This window comes from Ranitomeya imitator, chromosome 4, assembly GCF_032444005.1.
Source record: "Ranitomeya imitator isolate aRanImi1 chromosome 4, aRanImi1.pri, whole genome shotgun sequence".
NCBI lineage: Eukaryota > Metazoa > Chordata > Amphibia > Anura > Dendrobatidae > Ranitomeya > Ranitomeya imitator.
In genome coordinates this window covers 5,238,008-5,260,942 of record NC_091285.1, presented here as the reverse complement: position 1 = coordinate 5,260,942, position 22,935 = coordinate 5,238,008, and the positions used below count along the sequence as shown (strand labels likewise).

The 22,935-nt window shown below is 52.5% G+C and overlaps 1 protein-coding gene across 5 annotated transcripts in view; it reads left to right on the top strand.

Moving 5' to 3' along the window:
* Positions 1-22,935, top strand: part of SOX5 (SRY-box transcription factor 5) — a 370,162-nt gene that overhangs the window by 33,521 nt on the left and 313,706 nt on the right. For 2 of the 5 annotated variants that reach the window (XM_069762812.1, XM_069762811.1), the window contains one exon: positions 4,314-4,419. The exons of the other annotated variants lie outside the window; for them this stretch is intronic. In XM_069762812.1, the coding sequence (XP_069618913.1) occupies positions 4,319-4,419 (101 nt within the window). In that variant the 5' untranslated portion in view covers positions 4,314-4,318. The remainder of the gene's footprint in view (positions 1-4,313; positions 4,420-22,935) is intronic. 5 annotated transcript variants of the gene reach the window in all.

The window sequence follows — 22,935 nt, the reverse complement described above, 5'->3', positions numbered from 1 at the left end:
TGTGGTCACACAGACAGCTCTCCAGCGACCAACGATGCCGAAGTCCCCGGGTAACCAGGGTAAACATCGGGTTACTAAGCGCAGGGCCGCGCTTAGTAACCCGATATTTACCCTGGTTACCATTGTAAATGTAAAAAAAAAAGAAACACTACATACTTACATTCCGGTGTCTGTCACGTCCCCCGCCGTCAGCTTCCCGCACTGACTGTGTCAACGCCGGCCGTAAAGCAGAGCACAGTGGTGACGTCACCACTGTGCATTACGGCCGGCACTCATAGTCAGTGCAGGGAAGCTGAAGGCGAGGGACGTGACAGACACCGGAATGTGAGTATGTAGTGTTTTTTTTTTTTTACTTTTACAATGGTAACCAGGGTAAATATCGGGTTACTAAGCGCGGCCCTGCACTTAGTAACCCGATATTTACCCTGGCTACCAGTGAGCACATCGCTGGATCAGCATCATACACGCCGATTCAGCGATGACAGCGGGTGATCAACGACCAAAAAAAAGGTCCTGATCATTCCCAGCGACCAACGATCTCCCAGCAGGAGCCTGATCGTTGGTCGCTGTCACACATAACGAGATCGTTAGCGAGATCGTTGCTACGTCACAAAAAGCAACAATATCGTTAAAGAAATCGTTATGTGTGACGGTACCTTAACCCTGAATATAAGGAGGGGGCCTGAGGAGGACATGAGACCAGTAAGATAGATCCTTTGTGAGATGCTGATGCCAAGGCCAGCACCTGAGAGAGACTTGGAGAAACCCTGATTACCCTGGATAGTACTGCTGGAGGAGCCTATACGGAGAAGTATCTGGAGCCATATTGCTCTCTAAGTGGAGAATTGTGACTCTAATCTTTCAGGGCATTTATTTGTTCCTGGACTGTATCGTGTTCCTAGACTGTATCCCTGTTCCTAGACTGTATCCCTGTTCCTAGACTGTATCCGTGTTCCTGGACTGTATCGTGTTCCTGGACTGTATCCCTGTTCCTAGACTGTATCCGTGTTCCTGGACTGTATCCTTGTTTCTGGACTGTATCGTGTTCCTAGAATGTATCCGTGTTCCTAGAATGTATCCGTGTTCCTAGAATGTATCCGTGTTCCTGGACTGTATCCGTGTTCCTAGAATGTATCCGTGTTCCTGGACTGTATCCGTGTTCCTGAACTGTATCCGTGTTCCTGGACTGTATTTGTGTTCCTGGACTGTATCGTGTTTCTAGAATATATCCGTGTTCCTAGAATGTATCCGTGTTCCTGGAATGTATCCGTGTTCCTGGACTGTATCTGTGTTCCTGGACTGTATCCGTGTTCCTGGACTGTATTTGTGTTCCTGGACTGTATCCGTGTTCCTGGAATGTATCTGTGTTCCTGGACTGTATCTGTGTTCCTGGACTGTATCTGTGTTCCTGGACTGTATCTGTGTTCCTGGACTGTATCTGTGTTCCTGGACTGTATCTGTGTTCCTGGACTGTATCCGTGTTCCTGGACTGTATTTGTGTTCCTGGACTGTATCGTGTTTCTAGAATGTATCCGTGTTCCTAGAATGTATCCGTGTTCCTGGACTGTATCCGTGTTCCTGGACTGTATCCGTGTTCCTGGACTGTATCCGTGTTCCTGGACTGTATCCGTGTTCCTGGACTGTATCCGTGTTTCTGGACTGTATTGTGTTCCTAGAATGTATCCGTGTTCCTGGAATGTATCGTGTTTCTAGAATGTATCTGTGTTCCTAGAATGTATCCGTGTTCCTGGACTGTATCCGTGTTCCTGGACTGTATCCGTGTTTCTGGACTGTATTGTGTTCCTAGAATGTATCCGTGTTCCTGGACTGTATCCGTGTTCCTGGACTGTATCCGTGTTCCTGGACTGTATCCGTGTTTCTGGACTGTATCCGTGTTCCTGGAATGTATCCGTGTTCCTGGAATGTATCCGTGTTCCTGGACTGTATTCCTGTTCCTAGACTGTATCTGTGTTCCTTGACTGTATCCGTGTTCCTTGACTGTATCCGTGTTCCTTGACTGTATCCGTGTTCCTTGACTGTATCCGTGTTCCTGCACTGTATCCGTGTTCCTGGACTGTATCCGTGTTCCTTGACTGTATCTGTGTTCCTGGACTGTATCTGTGTTCCTGGACTGTATCTGTGTTCCTGGACTGTATCTGTGTTCCTGGACTGTATCTGTGTTCCTGGACTGTATCCGTGTTCCTGGACTGTATTTGTGTTCCTGGACTGTATCGTGTTTCTAGAATGTATCCGTGTTTCTAGAATGTATCCGTGTTCCTAGAATGTATCCGTGTTCCTGGACTGTATCCGTGTTCCTGGACTGTATCCGTGTTCCTGGACTGTATCCGTGTTCCTGGACTGTATCCGTGTTCCTGGACTGTATCCGTGTTCCTGGACTGTATCCGTGTTCCTGGACTGTATCCGTGTTCCTGGAATGTATCCGTGTTCCTGGAATGTATCCGTGTTCCTGGACTGTATTCCTGTTCCTAGACTGTATCCGTGTTCCTTGACTGTATCCGTGTTCCTTGACTGTATCCGTGTTCCTTGACTGTATCCGTGTTCCTTGACTGTATCCGTGTTCCTTGACTGTATCCGTGTTCCTGCACTGTATCCGTGTTCCTGGACTGTATCTGTGTTCCTTGACTGTATCCGTGTTCCTTGACTGTATCCGTGTTCCTGCACTGTATCTGCGTTCCTAGACTGTATCCCTGTTCCTGGACTGTATCCATGTTCCTAGAATGTATCTGTGTTCCTGGACTGTATCCGTGTTCCTGGAATGTATCCGTGTTCCTGGAATGTATCCGTGTTCCTGGACTATTTTATCCTCTGTGGTGGATTATTTTATGGACCTTCCGGTTTGCATGTAATAAAGGTTCTTGGACTGTTCACCCACCTCTCGCTCTGTTGATTGAGGGATCCCGGAGTTGGACCCCGTCACATCACTGATCGTTGTTTTGTGATTTGTATTTTGCGCTTCATGAACAGGTTTTCGTTTGTTTCGCCGCTCAGTATTGTTACTTTTTCTCAGCCGCCTGTTCTTAAGAATGAAGAAGCTTATTCTTTGTGTATTTAGAGATCGGTTCTGATTTTCTTCTGCCACTTCACACCGTCACATGTAGATTATCGATATGATATAATGTATCTGTGCAGGTTCTCAGGTGTCCGACAGCTTCCGGTGTGTGATGTGCTGACGCTTTAGATGGGATGTTACTTACAGGTATAATTACATGTGCTGCCGATACAATGAACTATGCAGAGGGCTCGGCGGCATTCCTGGTGCTGAAGGCTTCACAATATGAAGGTGTTCTTTACAGTAAGAGCAGTGATACTACGGAATCCTTGATTATAGCGATGACTGAGGCCATGGCAGCATTTGTCCTAGAGCCAGAATCTTCTCTTCGGATAACTGAACCATGATGAGGATTTGGTCAGTTTTTATGTTGCAGATTTTCTGTTAGGCTATGTTCACACGTTGCGTTTTTGCAGTTTTTTTTTTGCAGCATTTTATAATGCAAATTTTCAGCTGCATTTCACAGCACCAGCAAAGTCTATGAGATTTCAGAAATCTCATGCCTACACATTGTTTTTTTCTCCTGACTGTTTTTGTCACTTTTCAGCGTTTTTTCAGGGTTTTTCACCCATTGGGGTTAGTGCATAAACACAGGTATCAGGTTTTGCTGCTTTTTTGGAGTCAAAACCTAATGAACTTGAATCAGATTTTTTTATGCACTAAACGTTTTCAGCTTGCACAAGCGACACATTGTACCCTGAGAAAAAGGCAGCAAAAACGCAGCAAAAACGGCTTTTTGTTAGCAGCTTAAACTTGGCATAAAAACGCAGCAAAAACGCAGCAATTGAACATAACCTTATATTTGCTGACCTGCAGTGTTTCCTGTCACGTTTTACCTGTTTGATGCTTCCCGTCAGTCATACAGTTGTGTGGGTTTTATGCATTTTTAATGCGTTTCCACGGCAGCCTGTGCACTTTTTACCTGCGTTTTTTTTTTCTGCCCCTGCAGCATTTCTATAGATATGGGCTCACTTTTAGATTTTCTGCTGCAAAAACCAGAGTTTTGGCAGGAAAACTGCTGCGTGAAATGAGCACTTTTTCTTTTGCACTTTTACGTGCATTTTTTATGTAATTTGAATGCATAAAAAGAACTGCAAAAACACTGAAAATGCAGCAGGAAAAAAAATGCTTTAAGAGTTAAAAATCTTCCCGGAAAAAAAAAAATGCAGCCTGTACCTGAAAGTTGAGAAATCTCATTCACTTTTCTGGTGTTTGTAAAACTCTTGCGTTTTTTTTTCTGCAGCAAAAATGCAACGTGTGAACAAACCCTATGGGAAAAATCCGAACATAAATATCTATGTGCCCGTAAGAGAAAATGACAAGTTGCGGACTTCAGAAACGCACCGCAGGTCAGTTTACACTGCAAAAAAAAAAAAATATCAGTGGTCAGGAGATTTCTAAAAATCCCACCCACTACTAAGCTGATGGTGGGACCTTATCCTGGGGGCTATAATTCATGTCGCCCTTAGTAGCGGAGAGACAGCGGATTCTGCTTCCTCCGGATCAGACACTTAAGGATGTATAAAGATGAACCTAAGTAACAATGTAACATTTTGTAACCGCACGTAACGTTGTTGCATTTGCTGGTGACATTGCAGCTATGGGATATACGGGCGAGACCTCGGGGGTTTCCTGAGGTTACACTATTTCCATAGATCCCTGACCTGGTAATCCGCTGTGGCCCCCTACAGCTCAGCCACGTTCCTGTGCTGGGGGGCCGCTGCAGGCGCTGACCTGAGCAGACAGCTGCCCCAAAACACCGTGACTTTATTCTGTCTTCCAGGAATATGCAGGATCTGTTACAACGAGCAGAAATATGTATCAGAATAATAGTAACATCATGATAACGCTCCGCCACTAAAATGACCTGATACATAGTAACAGCATCAGGGAGTTGTATTATAATTAGATAATAAAGGAATATAAACCTGTAGAGACCAATGGACAAAGAGCCAAATTATAAAACTAGATATGAACCTTTTATTAAATGACATAACAATGAGTCTGGCATGGATGGGACGACATTGGTCTTGTAAAGTCTCCTTTTTGTCCGGTTATTCAGGTCTCTGACTCCTGGACGGAGACGCTTTGCTTTCACCGGACATTTTCTGGTATTTACTTGGTTTGTTTTCAGTAGTGTTTTGTATCATTTACTTTACTCTATGTATTGTCCGGACTCACAAGGTGTTTGGAGCCTTTTAATATTTCATATGCCATTTTATGATTTAATAATTGTTCTACTCTATGTTAACGCTTCAGCTCTTAGTCCATTTGTTTCTATAGGCTTATGTTACTTGCTATGGTACATCGCCATTAGCTGTCTTTGTGCCTTTGGCTTATAATGGTCTTTATATATACAGCCTTTGCTATAAGGTTTCCATGTAAAGGAGACGAGTAGTTGTAAATAGTGACTTAATGCAATAACGCAGAGCTGGGACGGGTCCCATCGTCCTGCAGTGTTAATCATAATCTTCTGTACTGCGGTCAGCGAGATCCCCCATAAGATGCAGCCACTCATCGTCCAATGTGTCCATACGTATCGTCTTCAGAATCGTCTCCTGTTCTTCATTCTGTATATGAACTGAAAAGCTTTGTAAATTCCACCAGGGGCCCCTCTCTGAGGATCCGCGTATGTTCATCCTTCTTCTCCTGACTTCGGTCATTCTCAAATACACAAATTTATTTAGATTTTTTTTTTCTCCCAGAGAAATTCCTCTAACATGTCTGTGAGATCCTGGAATAAAAACAGAAAGTTACAAAATAAAAAATCTGAAAAGTCCAAATCGTTATCATATTCATGAGATATTCTACTGGACCTTGATCTTCTAATCATCAGATTTCGTGGAACTGTAACGGCTCATTTGCTCATTTCTGTGTTTCCAAGCTGTTTACAGACGATTGTAAGTAGCGATGAAGAGAAGGAGATTTGTTTCTGCTTTCTGAGACTTTTTTTCCCTTCATTCCCTAAATCGCTAAACAAGAGAGAGGAAATGTTGTAGAGTTTCCCCATATCCCCCTTATCCCCACTTATCCCCCCATATCCCCCCATATCCCTCCTTTATCCCCCCATATCCCCCCATATCCCCCTTATCCCCCCAATCTCCTACATCACGTCCTCACGCCCCTTAGTGAACTTGATGGATGTTTTTGTTTTTTTATTTTTAATAATTTTGTAACTGTAAATGTGGTAAATAAGTGTCACAATTAGAGACATATAAGTATATATATATATACTAGATGGTGGCCCGATTCTAACGCATCGGGTATTCTAGAATATGCATGTCCACGGAGTATATTGCCCAGCCACATAGTATATTGCCCAGTCACGTAGTATATTGCCCAGTTACGTAGTATATTGCCCAGTCACATAGTATATTGCCCAACCACATAGTATATTGCCCAGCCACGTAGTATATTGCCCAGCCACGTAGTATATTGCCCAGCCACGTAGTATATTGCCCAGCCACGTAGTATATTGCCCAGTCACGTAGTATATTGCCCAACCACATAGTATATTGCCCAACCACGTAGTATATTGCCCAACCACGTAGTATATTGCCCAGTCACGTAGTATATTGTCCAGTCACGTAGTATATTGCCCAGCCACGTAGTATATTGCCCAGCCACGTAGTATATTGCACAGTCACGTAGTATATTGCCCAGTCATGTTGTATATTGCCCAACCACATAGTATATTGGCCAGCCACGTAGTATATTGCCCAGTCACGTAGTATATTGCCCAGCCCACGTAGTATATTGCCCAGTCACGTAGTATATTGCACAGCCACGGAGTATATTGCCCAGCCATGGAGTATATTGCCCAGCCACGGAGTATATTGCCCAGTCACGTAGTATATTGCCCAGTCACGTAGTATATTGCCCAGTCACGTAGTATATAGCCCAGTCACGTAGTATATTGCCCAGCCACGTAGTATATTGCCCAGCCACGGAGTATATTGCCCAGTCACGTAGTATATTGCCCAGCCACGTAGTATATTGCCCAGCCACGTAGTATATTGCCCAGCCACGTAGTATATTGCACAGCCACGTAGTATATTGCCCAGTCACGTAGTATATTGCCCAGCCATGTAGTATATTGCCCAGTCACGTAGTATATTGCCCAGCCACGTAGTATATTGCCCAGCCACGTAGTATATTGCCCAGCCACATAGTATATAGCAGAGGCACGTAATATATTGCCCAGCCACGGAGTATATTGCCCAGCCACGTAGTATATTGCCCAGCCACGTAGTATATTGCACAGCCACGTAGTATATTGCCCAGCCACATAGTATATAGCAGAGGCACGTAATATATTGCACAGCCACGGAGTATATTGCCCAGCCACATAGTATATAGCAGAGGCACGTAATATATTGCACAGCCACGGAGTATACAGCACAGAGCCACGTGGTATAGAGACTTAAAAAAAATAAATAAACATATACTCACCTATAGCCCCTTGAAGTCGTGCTATACTCACCCTCCGCCGCTTTTCGCGCTCCTCTCCACACTCCTGGGACCGCTCCATTGCCAGTGGCAGCTTGCGGCCCCGTCCCAGGGCTGGTGGAGCAGGACCTATGATGACGTCATGGCAGGTCCTTGTCGCACACCAGCCCTGGGACCAGAAGCTGCCGCTTGCAATGGAGCAGTGCTGGGAGCGTGGAGAGGAGCGAGAAAGGCGGTGGAGGGTGAGTATAGCAGGTTTTTTTTTTTTTTATTATTATTTTTAACATGACCTATTTTTACTATTGATGCTGCATACATATATATAGGAGCCGGACATGTAGATTAGTAGATGGATACATATACAGTGGGGCAAAATAGTATTTAGTCAGTCAGCAATAGTGCAAGTTCCACCACTTAAAAAGATGAGAGGCGTCTGTAATTTTCATCATAGGTAGACCTCAACTATGGGAGACAAACTAAGAAAAAAAAAATCCAGAAAATCACATTGTCTGTTTTTTTAACATTTTATTTGCATATTCTGGTGGAAAATAAGTATTTGGTCAGAAACAAAATTTCATCTCAATACTTTGTAATATATCCTTTGTTGGCAATGACAGAGGTCAAACGTTTTCTGTAAGTCTTCACAAGGTTGCCACACACTGTTGTTGGTATGTTGGCCCATTCCTCCATGCAGATCTCCTCTAGAGCAGTGATGTTTTTGGCTTTTCGCTTGGCAACACGGACTTTCAACTCCCTCCAAAGGTTTTCTATAGGGTTGAGATCTGGAGACTGGCTAGGCCACTCCAGGACCTTGAAATGCTTCTTACGAAGCCACTCCTTCGTTGCCCTGGTGGTGTGCTTTGGATCATTGTCATGTTGAAAGACCCAGCCACGTTTCATCTTCAATGCCCTTGCTGATGGAAGGAGGTTTGCACTCAAAATCTCACGATACATGGCCCCATTCATTCTTTCATGTACCCGGATCAGTTGTCCTGGCCCCTTTGCAGAGAAACAGCCCCAAAGCATGATGTTTCCACCACCATGCTTTACAGTAGGTATGGTGTTTGATGGATGCAACTCAGTATTCTTTTTCCTCCAAACACGACAAGTTGTGTTTCTACCAAACAGTTCCAGTTTGGTTTCATCAGACCATAGGACATTCTCCCAAAACTCCTCTGGATCATCCAAATGCTCTCTAGCAAACTTCAGACGGGCCCGGACATGTACTGGCTTAAGCAGTGGGACATGTCTGGCACTGCAGGATCTGAGTCCATGGTGGCGTAGTGTGTTACTTATGGTAGGTCTTGTTACATTGGTCCCAGCTCTCTGCAGTTCATTCACTAGGTCCCCCCGCGTGGTTCTGGGATTTTTGCTCACCGTTCTTGTGATCATTCTGACCCCACGGGGTGGGATTTTGCGTGGAGCCCCAGATCGAGGGAGATTATCAGTGGTCTTGTATGTCTTCCATTTTCTAATTATTGCTCCCACTGTTGATTTCTTCACTCCAAGCTGGTTGGCTATTGCAGATTCAGTCTTCCCAGCCTGGTGCAGGGCTACAATTTTGTTTCTGGTGTCCTTTGACAGCTCTTTGGTCTTCACCATAGTGGAGTTTGGAGTCAGACTGTTTGAGGGTGTGCACAGGTGTCTTTTTATACTGATAACAAGTTTAAACAGGTGCCATTACTACAGGTAATGAGTGGAGGAAAGAGGAGACTCTTAAAGAAGAAGTTACAGGTCTGTGAGAGCCAGAAATCTTGATTGTTTGTTTCTGACCAAATACTTATTTTCCACTATAATATGCAAATAAAATGATAAAAAAACAGACAATGTGATTTTCTGGATTTTTTTTCTCAGTTTGTCTCCCATAGTTGAGGTCTACCTATGATGTAAATTACAGACGCCTCTCATCTTTTTAAGTGGTGGAACTTGCACTATTGCTGACTGACTAAATACTTTTTTGCCCCACTGTGTGTGTGTGTGTGTGTATATATATATATATATATATATATATATATATATATATATATATATATATATATATATATATATATATATATATATATATATATATATATATGCCGGACATGTAGGTTAGTAGATGGATATATATATACATATACGGTATATATAGGAGCCGGACATGTAGATTAGTAGATGGTGTGTATATATATATATATATAGGAGCCGGACATGTGGATACATAGATGGATACATATATATATATATATATAGGAGCCGGACATGTAGATTAGTAGATGGATACATATATACACATATATATATAGGAGATGGACATGTAGATTAGTAGATGGTGTGTATATATATATATAGGAGCCGGACATGTGGATACATAGATGGATACATATATATATATATATAGGAGCCGGACATGTAGATTAGTAGATGGATACATATATACACATATATATATAGGAGATGGACATGTAGATACATAGATGGATATATATATATATATAGGAGCCGGACATGTAGATACGTAGGTGTGGGGGTCTTTCCATTCTCCCATCTGGTTCAGTAGATCTACGCATTGTCGTTTCCCCGCTCTCCGGGGTACGTTCTCTCTGTATTCGGGGTGACGTGATAATTTGGGGTCATTACCAGATATGATTTATTAAGTTTTGTGGTCATGTAGTCGTCGTTGTCGTACCCCTTAACCCCTGCCCCACCACAGCGCTGGTTTTCGGCACAGGAGCCGGCTCTGGTTTTGGCACATTCTTAATCCGCAGATTTTACAAGTGTGTGAATGCGGTGGATTGAATTACACGGGGCTGCGGCTGCGTCACGTCCCGCATGTGTGCAGCATTAGGAGCCATAGGTGGTAAATGGAAGGAATTCCTATAAAGTTATTTATTGATTTCAGTTGCTTAATGCATTCTTTATCCCTCCGTCTTGCGGTGTAAACGCGCCGGGCTGACATCTCGCGCTGCCGTCTGTAAAAAGCAGATTGTACTTAAAGGAACACGGACGCCATCTATCCCTGCTACAGATGGGGCAGATTAGGTGATTGTATCCTTGTCCTCTAATAACCTGTGACTGGGATTCACATTTTCCTGCTCTGTTCATCTGGATGTATCTAATTCATGAATAGAATGGCAGAATGACAGTAAAGACTGACAGCAATGCTGTCATTCCTAATATTACGTTCCTAATATATCTGCATCACATCTAGATTGTAAGCTCATGGGCAGCGCCTGGAGCATTGCTACAAATCCATCATCCCTGTATTATATGTATAATAATTATACGAGTGTGCGACACTGCAGGGAGCCATCAGTGTCGGGGTCCGGTCCTGCGGTTGGATCGGGGCCGATGCGTCTCTTCTGGTGTCTGGCGCTCGGTAAATCTGTCACCACTTGAGGTTTGGCGTGAAGAAGCCTGACATTGTCCTACATGGTGCGGACTCCGAGCAGCCGCATCCTGGACGAGGTGATGCCCCTGTGACCACGAGGTGATGCCCCTGTGACCACGAGGTGATGCCCCTGTGACCAGCGGCCCCCAATTATCCTAGAGTGTGGTTCTCCCACAGTGATCACCGCTGCTCTCCATCTGCTGGGACTGACATCTGTTCTCCCTGTTATCAGCCATAACAGGCAGAGGAAAGGGGACTGTATGACAGGGACTACAATTTCCTCCACACATTATGGTGTAACTCCTGATAGAAGTGCACCCTGTCCCTGGCAGCTTTGTGTCCCTGGCGGCTTTCAGTCCTTGGCGTCTTTCTGTCCCTGGTGGCTTTCAGTCCCTGGCTGCTTTCTGTTCCTGGCGTATTTCTGTTCCTGGCGTCTTTTTGTCCCTGGCTGCTGTGTGTCCCTGGCGTCTTTCTGTTCCTGGCGTCTTTCTGTCCCTGGCGTCTTTCTGTCCCTGGCGTCTTTCTGTCCCTGGCTGCTTTCAATCCCTGGCTGCTGTCAGTCCCTGGTGGCTTTCTGTCCCTGGCTGCTTTCAATCCCTGGCTGCTGTCAGTCCCTGGTGGCTTTCTGTCCCTGACGTCTTTCTGTCCCTGGCGTCTTTCTGTCCCTGGCTGCTGTCAGTCCCTGGTGGCTTTCTGTCCCTGGCGTCTTTCTGTCCCTGGCGTCTTTCTGTCCCTGGCGTCTTTCTGTCCCTGGCGCCTTTCTGTCCCTGGCTGCTGTCAGTCCCTGGTGGCTTTCTGTCCCTGGCTGCTGTGTGTCCCTGGCGTCTTTCTGTCCCTGGCGTCTTTCTGTCCCTGGCGTCTTTCTGTCCCTGGCGTCTTTCTGTCCCTGGGGTCTTTCTGTCCCTGGGGTCTTTCTGTCCCTGGCGTCTTTCTGTCCCTGGCTGCTTTCAATCCCTGGCTGCTGTCAGTCCCTGGCGTCTTTCTGTCCCTGGCTGCTGTGTGTCCCTGGCATATTTCTGTTCCTGGCGTCTTTCTGTCCCTGGCGTCTTTCTGTCCCTGGCGTCTTTCTGTCCCTGGCGTCTTTCTGTCCCTGGCATCTTTCTGTCCCTGGGGTCTTTCTGTTCCTGGGGTCTTTCTGTCCCTGGTGTCTTTCTGTCCCTGGCATCTTTCTGTCCCTGGCGTCTTTCTGTCCCTGGCTGCTTTCTGTCCTTGGCGTCTTTCTGTCCCTGGCTGCTTATTGTCCCTGGCTGCTTTCAGTCCCTGGCGGCTTTCAGTCCCTGGCTGCTTTCAGTCCCTGGCTGCTTTCAGTCCCTGGCTGCTTTCTGTCCCTGGCGTCTTTCTGTCCCTGGCAGCTTTCAGTCCCTGGCGTCTTTCAGTCCCTGGCGTCGTTCTGTCCCTGGCGTCGTTCTGTCCCTGGCGTCTTTCTGTCCCTGGCAGCTTTCAGTCCCTGGCGTCTTTCAGTCCCTGGCGTCTTTCTGTCCCTGGCGTCTTTCTGTCCCTGGCGTCTTTCTGTCCCTGGCGTCTTTCTGTCCCTGGCGTCTTTCTGTCCCTCGCGTCTTTCTGTCCCTGGCGTCTTTCTGTCCCTGGCTGCTTTCAGTCCCTGGCGTCTCTCTGTCCCTGGCGTCTTTCTGTCCCTGGCGTCTCTCTGTCCCTGGCGTCTCTCTGTCCCTGGCGTCTTTCTGTCCCTGGCGTCTTTCTGTCCCTGGCGTCTCTCTGTCCCTGGCGTCTCTCTGTCCCTGGCGTCTCTCTGTCCCTGGCGTCTCTCTGTCCCTGGCGTCTCTCTGTCCCTGGCGTCTCTCTGTCCCTGGCGGCTTTCTGTCCCTGGCGTCTCTCTGTCCCTGGCGTCTCTCTGTCCCTGGCGTCTCTCTGTCCCTGGCGGCTTTCTGTCCCTGGCGTCTTTCTGTCCCTGGCGGCTTTCTGTCCCTGGCGTCTCTCTGTCCCTGGCTGCTTTCAGTCCCTGGCGTCTCTCTGTCCCTGGCGTCTCTGTCCCTGGCGTCTCTCTGTCCCTGGCGTCTCTCTGTCCCTGGCGTCTCTCTGTCCCTGGCGTCTCTCTGTCCCTGGCGTCTCTCTGTCCCTGGCGTCTCTCTGTCCCTGGCGTCTCTCTGTCCCTGGCGTCTTTCTGTCCCTGGCGTCTCTCTGTCCCTGGCTGCTTTCAGTCCCTGGCGTCTCTCTGTCCCTGGCGTCTCTGTCCCTGGCGTCTCTCTGTCCCTGGCGTCTCTGTCCCTGGCGTCTCTCTGTCCCTGGCGTCTCTCTGTCCCTGGCGTCTCTCTGTCCCTGGCGTCTTTCTGTCCCTGGCGTCTTTCTGTCCCTGGCGTCTTTCTGTCCCTGGCGTCTCTCTGTCCCTGGCGTCTCTCTGTCCCTGGTGGCTTTCAGTCCCTTGCGGCTTATGAATTTGGGGTAAAATTAAAAATCATATTTTTTGTGGTCTTTTATATTTGTGACTATTGAGTAGTAAAAGTCACAAATCCTGTAAAAATGTGTAACTTTCTCCAGGTCGGGACTGCAGGGAGATGTGCCAAGAAGTAGGAAAAGTTGTTGAGAAAAAAAAAAAAAAGACATCTTAAAAAAATGGCGCAAATACTACAGCCACGAAAAATAAAAAATCTCTTCAAAGAAAAGTGGGATGATGAATCAGGGCCCCGTTCTTGTAATAACGGTCTTAAATGGCTGATAACAGAGAACAATAGAGCGCCTTCTGGTACCCGGGTCAGAATCCATAAAGTGTCCATCAGTTTGTTTCTGATACATTGTTGCGCTCTGTCTTTCTCCGGTCTCCTCTTCGTCCTGAGACGTTTCTGGGTTTCCGAGAGTCCAGATGTCGGGATCGGGGGAGTCTCTCCTACAAGTGGGGATTTCACAAGTCCTAGACAAAGGCTCTTTTCTCCGGAGCGTCCGCTGGGAGTAGAATCCGTCTGCCTCCGAGAAAAGTGGTAGTTATTCACTGAGGGTCTGCGACAATGCGAGGTTAAGTCGGATCTGGAATTTGTGGAAATGTGCGCTCAATAAACCGTGCTCCCTCCGCTGTGTGCGCACAAAACCCTCCATTATTCCGCTCACACTTTATTTCGCCACATTGAGGCAGCGACTCGCTCTGTTTTCTGTGTTAAGTGGCTAAAAAAATAATATTAATGAGTGTTATTATGTTATTGTTAAGTGCACCCCGCCACATGACTGAAGGGTCCCCCGTCATAAAGCGAGGTCGCAGCAGCGGGAATAACTGCAGTGTGACACGTTATCAAGTGCCGCTCAAATCCCCCCGTATTCAGATATCATTCGTCTGGAGAGCAGCAGCCACAGGCGCCGCTGATTATTCCTGCATGGAGCAAGCGCAGGAAAAACGTCCCACAAGTATCGAGACACCTTTCCCTTTATTGGTCGGGATACGGGATAAAGGCGCTGACACTCGGGGGACGGCGTACTGACACTCGGGGGACGGCGTACTGACACTCTGGGGACGGGATTCTGACACTCGGGGACGGGATACTGACACTCGGGGGACGGGATGCTGACACTCGGGGACGGGATACTGACACTCGGGGGACGGCGTACTGACACTCGGGAGACGGGATGCTGACACTCGGGGGACAGGATTCTGACACTCGGGGGACGTCATACTGACACTCGGGGGACGTCATACTGACACTCGGGGGACGGGATACTGACACTCGGGGACGGGATGCTGACACTCGGGGGACGGGATACTGACACTCGGACGGGATGCTGACACTCGGGGGACGTCATACTGACACTCGGGGGACGGGATTCTGACACTCGGGGGACGTCATACTGACACTCGGGGGACGGGATTCTGACACTCGGGGGACGTCATACTGACACTCGGGGGACGTCATACTGACACTCGGGGGACGGGATACTGACACTCGGGGACGGGATGCTGACACTCGGGGGACGGGATGCTGACACTCGGGGGACGGGATGCTGACACTCGGGGGACGGGATGCTGACACTCGGGGGACGGGATGCTGACACTCGGGGGACGGGATGCTGACACTCGGGGGACGGGATGCTGACACTTGGGGGACGGGATGCTGACACTCGGGGGACGACGTACTGACACTCGGGGATGGGATGCTGACACTCGGCGGGCGGAATGCTGACACTCGGGGGACGTCGTGCTGACACTCGGGGGACGTCGTGCTGACACTCGTGGGACGTAGTGCTGACACTCGGGGGACGGGATGCTGACACTCGGGGGACGGGATGCTGACACTCGGGGGACGTCGTGCTGACACTCGGGGGACGGGATGCTGACACTCGGGGGGCGGAATGCTGACACTCGGGGGACGGGATGCTGACACTCGGGGGACGGGATGCTGACACTCGGGGGACGGGATGCTGACACTCGGGGGACGGGATGCTGACACTCGGGGGACGGGATGCTGACACTCGGGGGACGGGATGCTGACACTCGGGGGACGGGATGCTGACACTCGGGGGACGGGATGCTGACACTCGGGGGACGGGATGCTGACACTCGGGGGACGGGATGCTGACACTCGGGGGACGGGATGCTGACACTCGGGGGACGGGATGCTGACACTCGGGGGACGGGATGCTGACACTCGGGGGACGGGATGCTGACACTCGGGGGACGGGATGCTGACACTCGGGGGACGGGATGCTGACACTCGGGGGGACGGGATGCTGACACTCGGGGGACGGGATGCTGACACTCGGGGGACGGGATGCTGACACTCGGGGGACGGGATGCTGACACTCGGGGGGACGTCGTGCTGACACTCGGGGGACGGGATGCTGACACTCGGGGGGCGGAATGCTGACACTCGGGGGACGGGATGCTGACACTCGGGGGACGGGATGCTGACACTCGGGGGGCGGAATGCTGACACTCGGGGGACGGGATGCTGACACTCGGGGGACGACGTACTGACACTCGGGGACGGGATGCTGACACTCGGCGGGCGGAATGCTGACACTCGGGGGACGTTGTGCTGACACTCGGGGGACGTCGTGCTGACACTCGTGGGACGTAGTGCTGACACTCGGGGGACGGGAGGCTGACACTCGGGGGACGGGATGCTGACACTCGGGGGACGTCGTGCTGACACTCGGGGGACGGGATGCTGACACTCGGGGGGGCGGAATGCTGACACTCGGGGGACGGGATGCTGACACTCGGGGGACGTCGTGCTGACACTCGGGGGACGTCGTGCTGACACTCGGGGGACGTCGTGCTGACACTCGGGGGACGGGATGCTGACACTCGGGGGACGGGATGCTGACACTCGGGGGACGGGATGCTGACACTCGGGGGACGGGATGCTGACACTCGGGGGACGGGATGCTGACACTCGGGGGACGGGATGCTGACACTCGGGGGACGGGATGCTGACACTCGGGGGACGGAATGCTGACACTCGGGGGACGGGATGCTGACACTCGGGGGATGTCGTGCTGACACTCGGGGGACGGGATGCTGACACTCGGGGGATGTCGTGCTGACACTCGGGGGACGGGATGCTGACACTCGGGGGATGTCGTGCTGACACTCGGGGGACGGGATGCTGACACTCGGGGGACGGGATGCTGACACTCGGGGGACGGGATGCTGACACTCGGGGGATGTCGTGCTGACACTCGGGGGACGGGATGCTGACACTCGGGGGACGGGATGCTGACACTCGGGGGACGGGATGCTGACACTCGGGGGACGGAATGCTGACACTCGGGGGACGGGATGCTGACACTCGGGGGACGGGATGCTGACACTCGGGGGACGGGATGCTGACACTCGGGGGATGTCGTGCTGACACTCGGGGGACGGGATGCTGACACTCGGGGGATGTCGTGCTGACACTCGGGGGACAGGATGCTGACACTCGGGGGACGGGATGCTGACACTCGGGGGACGGGATGCTGACACTCGGGGGACGGGATGCTGACACTCGGGGGGACGGGATGCTGACACTCGGGGGACGGGATGCTGACACTCGGGGGACGGAATGCTGACACTCGGGGGACGGGATGCTGACACTCGGGGGACGGGATGCTGACACTCGGGGGACGGGATGCTGACACTGATATGTGGACTACTTGAGAATGACACTGACACTCGGGGTACAGAATAATAATGACACTTGAGTTGCCCCATTTATCTATGCTATATGTAGAAAAGTATGTGCCCCCCACATCCAGCTTCGGGGGCTTCTCTGTCCTCCGTAGACATTATTATGGAGTCGTGCTCTGCAGATATAACGGCTCTCGCTCTTCTGGGATTTCTTCAGGTTTTTGGAGGCGTCTGTGGAGTTTTCCTTTCTGCCCCTTTATCCAGAGGAGCATTTGTGGGGTCAGAGCCTGATGTTGGAGGGAGGCCGGGCTCGCAATCTCCCTTATAGGATGGGGCTGGGGGTCCGGGCGGCCGCTCACGTCCCCCCTCCATGTCTGTAATGATCGTGTGCACCGGGCGCAGTCATGGGGGCAGATAAGGTCTTCCCCAACTGTTCCCACAAAGCTGAAGCTGCAATTGTCCACAATGTCTTGTGAAGATTTCCGCGGCCGCCCCCTGATAACAGCCCACAGCACTATCCCCCTCCACCATCTGTACAGGGGGGACAATGCAGTCGGGGGTATCATCCTCCGGGAGTCCCAGGCTCCTCCATGAGACGCAGAACTCGTCTCCCCCGGTGTCGGTGCTGCCCGTGTGGCGGATGTTCCTGTGTCGCCGCTTCGCTCTCCAGCGGTAGATGTGACATTTTCAGCTCGGGACTTCTTCAATGTGAAGTTTCCCTCGCTCTCGTCTTCCCGTGTCATCCTGGCTTCACGCTGCTCCTCATTGTGGCCCGTGGGGGGCGCTATAATGACCTTCTACATCAACATGGGGGTCATTGTAATTAGGATGGTGTGTGAGAGCGATGGCCGCGTGATTGATGTCAGCGGCAGGGACATGCTACAGCTCACGTCTGCCGCTCACACTGTGCCGCTGCCTCGCGGCTCCCCTCGTACCGGCGAGCGAAGTTCTGTGCGCGTCTTCAATGACAAATCTCCGCTCTGTTCTCTGTGATAGCGGGGTCACCAGCTCGGCGTCCCCCCACTGAGCAGGCAAAGCTTCAAAGGCCGAGAGAAGCAGCAACGTCCCTAATACCTGCCTCCACTGACCGCCTGCGCGGCCCTCCACTGACCGCCTGCGCGGCCCTCCACTGACCGCCTGCGCGGCCCTCCACTGACCGCCTGCGCGGCCCTCCACTGACCGCCTGCGCGGCCCTCCACTGACCGCCTGCGCGGCCCTCCACTGACCGCCTGCGCGGCCCTCCACTGACCGCCTGCGCGGCCCTCCACTGACCGCCTGCGCGGCCCTCCACTGACCGCCTGCGCGGCCCTCCACTGACCGCCTGCGCGGCCCTCCACTGACCGCCTGCGCGGCCCTCCACTGACCGCCTGCGCGGCCCTCCACTGACCGCCTGCGCGGCCCTCCACTGACCGCCTGCGCGGCCCTCCACTGACCGCCTGCGCGGCCCTCCACTGACCGCCTGCGCGGCCCTCCACTGACCGCCTGCGCGGCCCTCCACTGACCGCCTGCGCGGCCCTCCACTGACCGCCTGCGCGGCCCTCCACTGACCGCCTGCGCGGCCCTCCACTGACCGCCTGCGCGGCCCTCCACTGACCCCCTGCGCGGCCCTCCACTGACCGCCTGCGCGGCCCTCCACTGACCGCCTGCGCTGACCCCCACTCACTGCCTGCGCTGACCCCCACTCACAGCCTGCGCTGACCTCCACTCACAGCCTGCGCTAACCCCCACTCACTGCCTGCGCTGACCCCCACTGACTGCCTGCACTGACTGCCTGCGCGGCCCTCCACTGACTGCCTGCACTGACCGCCTGCGCTGACCTCCACTCACAGCCTGCGCTGACCCCCACCTACTGCCTGCGCTGACCCCCACTCACTGCCTGCGCTGACCCCCACTCACAGCCTGCGCTGACCCCCACTGACAGGTGAGGAACATTCAGAGGAAAAGTCTAATAAATACAATAGTGGTGAGGCGTCTCTATCACCCACTCCTGGTTGTTGCTACAAATACTGATGTAAAATACTGATAGTGTGACCGAATGTAGTGCGCATCCTCATACTGTCTAATGGGGGCACTTATTTATGGGGGTCCTGCTCTGTGCTTGTATCCTGAGGTCATGTTCCTATGTAGCGAGATAATACGTGTTTTGTGCATAAAATCTGCAGCGTTTAACTGTCCAAGCAGAAGTGGATGTGATTTCATGGCCACGGTGCAGTCTATAGTACAGGCGCTGCTGAGCGCTGCATTGTCTATGGGGCCCCTGAAGAAAGAAGACGCCGGTAACAAAAAAGCAGGTAAGGTTTCATCTGCAGAATCAAAGCTTTTCTGTATATAAAAAATGCATCAAATGCAGGCAAAAACGTGTCAAAAATCAGAAAGGATTGTTATTGTGGTGTGGACGCCTGCAGATAAAAAGCAGCATTTACGCTACATGTGAGCGCGGCCTAAAGTTGGGCAACGAATTCATGACGTAAACAATTAATTTATCTCAAAATAGAAAATCTCTAATTTTTTGTCTTTATTCTTTTTTTGCAAGGTTTTAGCCCCAAAAAGTCTAACTTTGTGCAAATGTTGCAATATTTGTAGTAGAAAGAGATTGGAATATATTTGTTCCCAAAAATTGCAACTTTTATAAACGTGATTTGTTAATCAGCTTGAAACATCTTGAACTCCTAAAACCTTCCCAAAGCGATGCACACATAAGATGGACTTAAAATAATCCACAAATTATAAGGAGGGAAATGTGCGAACGAAAAACACCAAAAAGAACGCAAAAAAAGGCACAAATGTCCTTTAGTCTCAATTCATCAATGAGTTTTTGTTAGTATCTGGTATAAAACTTTAGAAAAAGCGTTTGGTGGAGCAGGGGTGGGATGCGGTGCGACTACCCACACGGGGTGGGATGCAGTGTAACTGTCCACAGGGTGAGGATGCAGTGTGACTGTCCACGGGGTGAGGATGCAGTGTGACTGTCCACAGGGTGGGATGCAGTGTAACTGTCCACAGGGTGAGGATGCAGTGTGACTGCCCACACGGGGTGGGATGCGGTGTGACTGTCCACGGGGTGAGGATGCAGTGTGACTGTCCACGGGGTGAGGATGCGGTGCGACTGCCCACACGGGGTGGGATGCAGTGTGACTGTCCACGGGGTGAGGATGCAGTGTGACTGCCCACATGGGGTGGGATGCAGTGTTACTGCCCACGGGGTGAGGATGCGGTGCGACTGCCCACACTGGGTGGGATGCTGTGTGACTTCCTCCGGGGTGGGATGCGGTGTGACTTCCTCCGGGGTGGGATGCGGTGTGACTGCCCTCGGGGTGGGATGCGGTGTGACTGCCCCCAGGGTGCGATGCAGTGTGACTGCCACCGGGGTGGGATGTGGTGTGACTGCCCCAGGGGTGGGATGCGGTGTGACTGCCCCCCCCGGGGTGGGATGCGGTGTGACTGCCCCCCCGGGGTGGGATGCGGTGTGACTTCCTCCGGGGTGGGATGCGGTGTGACTGCCCCCGGGGTGGGATGAGTTGTGACTTCCTCTGGGGTGGGATGCGGTGTGACTTCCTCTGGGGTGGGATGCGGTGTGACTTCCTCTGGGGTGGGATGCGGTGTGACTTCCTCTGGGGTGGGATGCGGTGTGACTGCCCCAGGGGTGGGATGCGGTGTGACTGCCCCCGGGGTGGGATGCGGTGTGACTTCCTCTGGGGTGGGATGCGGTGTGACTTCCTCTGGGGTGGGATGCGGTGTGACTGCCCCAGGGGTGGGATGCGGTGTGACTGCCCCCGGGGTGGGATGCGGTGTGACTTCCTCTGGGGTGGGATGCGGTGTGACTGCCCTCGGGGTGGGATGCGGTGTGACTGCCCCCCAGGTTGGGATGCGGTGTGACTGCCACCGGGGTGGGATGTGGTGTGACTGCCCCAGGGGTGGGATGCGGTGTGACTGCCCCCCGGGGTGGGATGCGGTGTGACTTCCTCCGGGGTGGGATGCGGTGTGACTGCCCCCGGGGTGGGATGCGGTGTGACTGCCCCCGGGGTGGGATGCGGTGTGACTGCCCCCCAGGTTGGGATGCGGTGTGACTGCCACCGGGTTGGGATGCGGTGTGACTGCCACTGGGGTGGGATGTGGTGTGACTGCCCCAGGGGTGGGATGCGGTGTGACTGCCCCCGGGGTGGGATGCGGTGTGACTTCCTCTGGGGTGGGATGCGGTGTGACTGCCCTCGGGGTGGGATGCGGTGTGACTGCCCCCCAGATTGGGATGCGGTGTGACTGCCACCGGGGTGGGATGGGGTGTGACTGCCCCAGGGGTGGGATGCGGTGTGACTGCCCCCCGGGGTGGGATGCGGTGTGACTTCCTCCGGGGTGGGATGCGGTGTGACTGCCCCCCGGGGTGGGATGCGGTGTGACTTCCTCCGGGGTGGGATGCGGTGTGACTGCCCCCCGGGGTGGGATGCGGTGTGACTTCCTCCGGGGTGGGATGCGGTGTGACTGCCCCCGGGGTGGGATGCGGTGTGACTGCCCCCGGGGTGGGATGCGGTGTGACTGCCCCCGGGGTGGGATGCGGTGTGACTGCCCCCGGGGTGGGATGCGGTGTGACTGCCCCCCGGGGTGGGATGCGGTGTGACTTCCTCCGGGGTGGGATGCGGTGTGACTGCCCCCCGGGGTGGGATGCGGTGTGACTTCCTCTGGGGTGGGATGCGGTGTGACTGCCCCCGGGGTGGGATGCGGTGTGACTGCCCCCGGGGTGGGATGCGGTGTGACTGCCCCCGGGGTGGGATGCGGTGTGACTGCCCCCGGGGTGGGATGCGGTGTGACTGCCCCAGGGGTGGGATGCGGTGTGACTGCCCCCGGGGTGGGATGCGGTGTGACTTCCTCTGGGGTGGGATGCGGTGTGACTTCCTCTGGGGTGGGATGCGGTGTGACTGCCCCCGGGGTGGGATGCGGTGTGACTGCCCCCCGGGGTGGGATGCGGTGTGACTTCCTCCGGGGTGGGATGCGGTGTGACTGCCCCCGGGGTGGGATGCGGTGTGACTTCCTCTGGGGTGGGATGCGGTGTGACTGCCCCCGGGGTGGGATGCGGTGTGACTGCCCCCGGGGTGGGATGCGGTGTGACTGCCCCCGGGGTGGGATGCGGTGTGACTGCCCCCGGGGTGGGATGCGGTGTGACTGCCCCAGGGGTGGGATGCGGTGTGACTGCCCCCGGGGTGGGATGCGGTGTGACTTCCTCTGGGGTGGGATGCGGTGTGACTTCCTCTGGGGTGGGATGCGGTGTGACTGCCCCCGGGGTGGGATGCGGTGTGACTTCCTCTGGGGTGGGATGCGGTGTGACTTCCTCTGGGGTGGGATGCGGTGTGACTGCCCCCGGGGTGGGATGTGGTGTGACTGCCCCCGGGGTGGGATGCGGTGTGACTGCCCCAGGGGTGGGATGCGGTGCGGTACAATGTTCTGTGCATGGTCTCGGATGTCCGGGGGTCTCCTGACATTGTCACTGACCGTGTTTCTGTTCGGTCTTTATATTCTGGTTGTTACTTTGTTGCCAGTTATTTATTTTCTTTGTCTTTCTGTTTCTTTTTTGCAGTGCAGTGAATGTACTGGTGCAGGTGAAGGGGATTATCTGGGCTGATACATTGTAACAAGCCCTCCCTCATTTGTAGGTGCTGCTGTCAGTCATTTCTTACTGTTACATTAAATACCTGGAATTCCTCAGGTCGGGCCCAGCAGCTCCAGCCTCCCTCCCTCCCTCCCCAGCCTGTGCTGTGCGGAGATGGGGTCCGAGCAGACCACGAGCCGGGCTCTGTGAGGGTCCTTACATGGGGGATGGATCCATTCCATGACAATAGCCTTCTCTGCAGTTCCTCTATCTGGGAGGATCCTACCTTCATCCTGGGCTGCCTGGTTCATGAATAGAATGCCAGGACTGAAGTGACTACTGACAGGTAGACACATTGCTGGGGGGATTGCGGCATTGTAAAGATGTATGCCATGCTGGGTGACTGCCCTGTGGCCCCC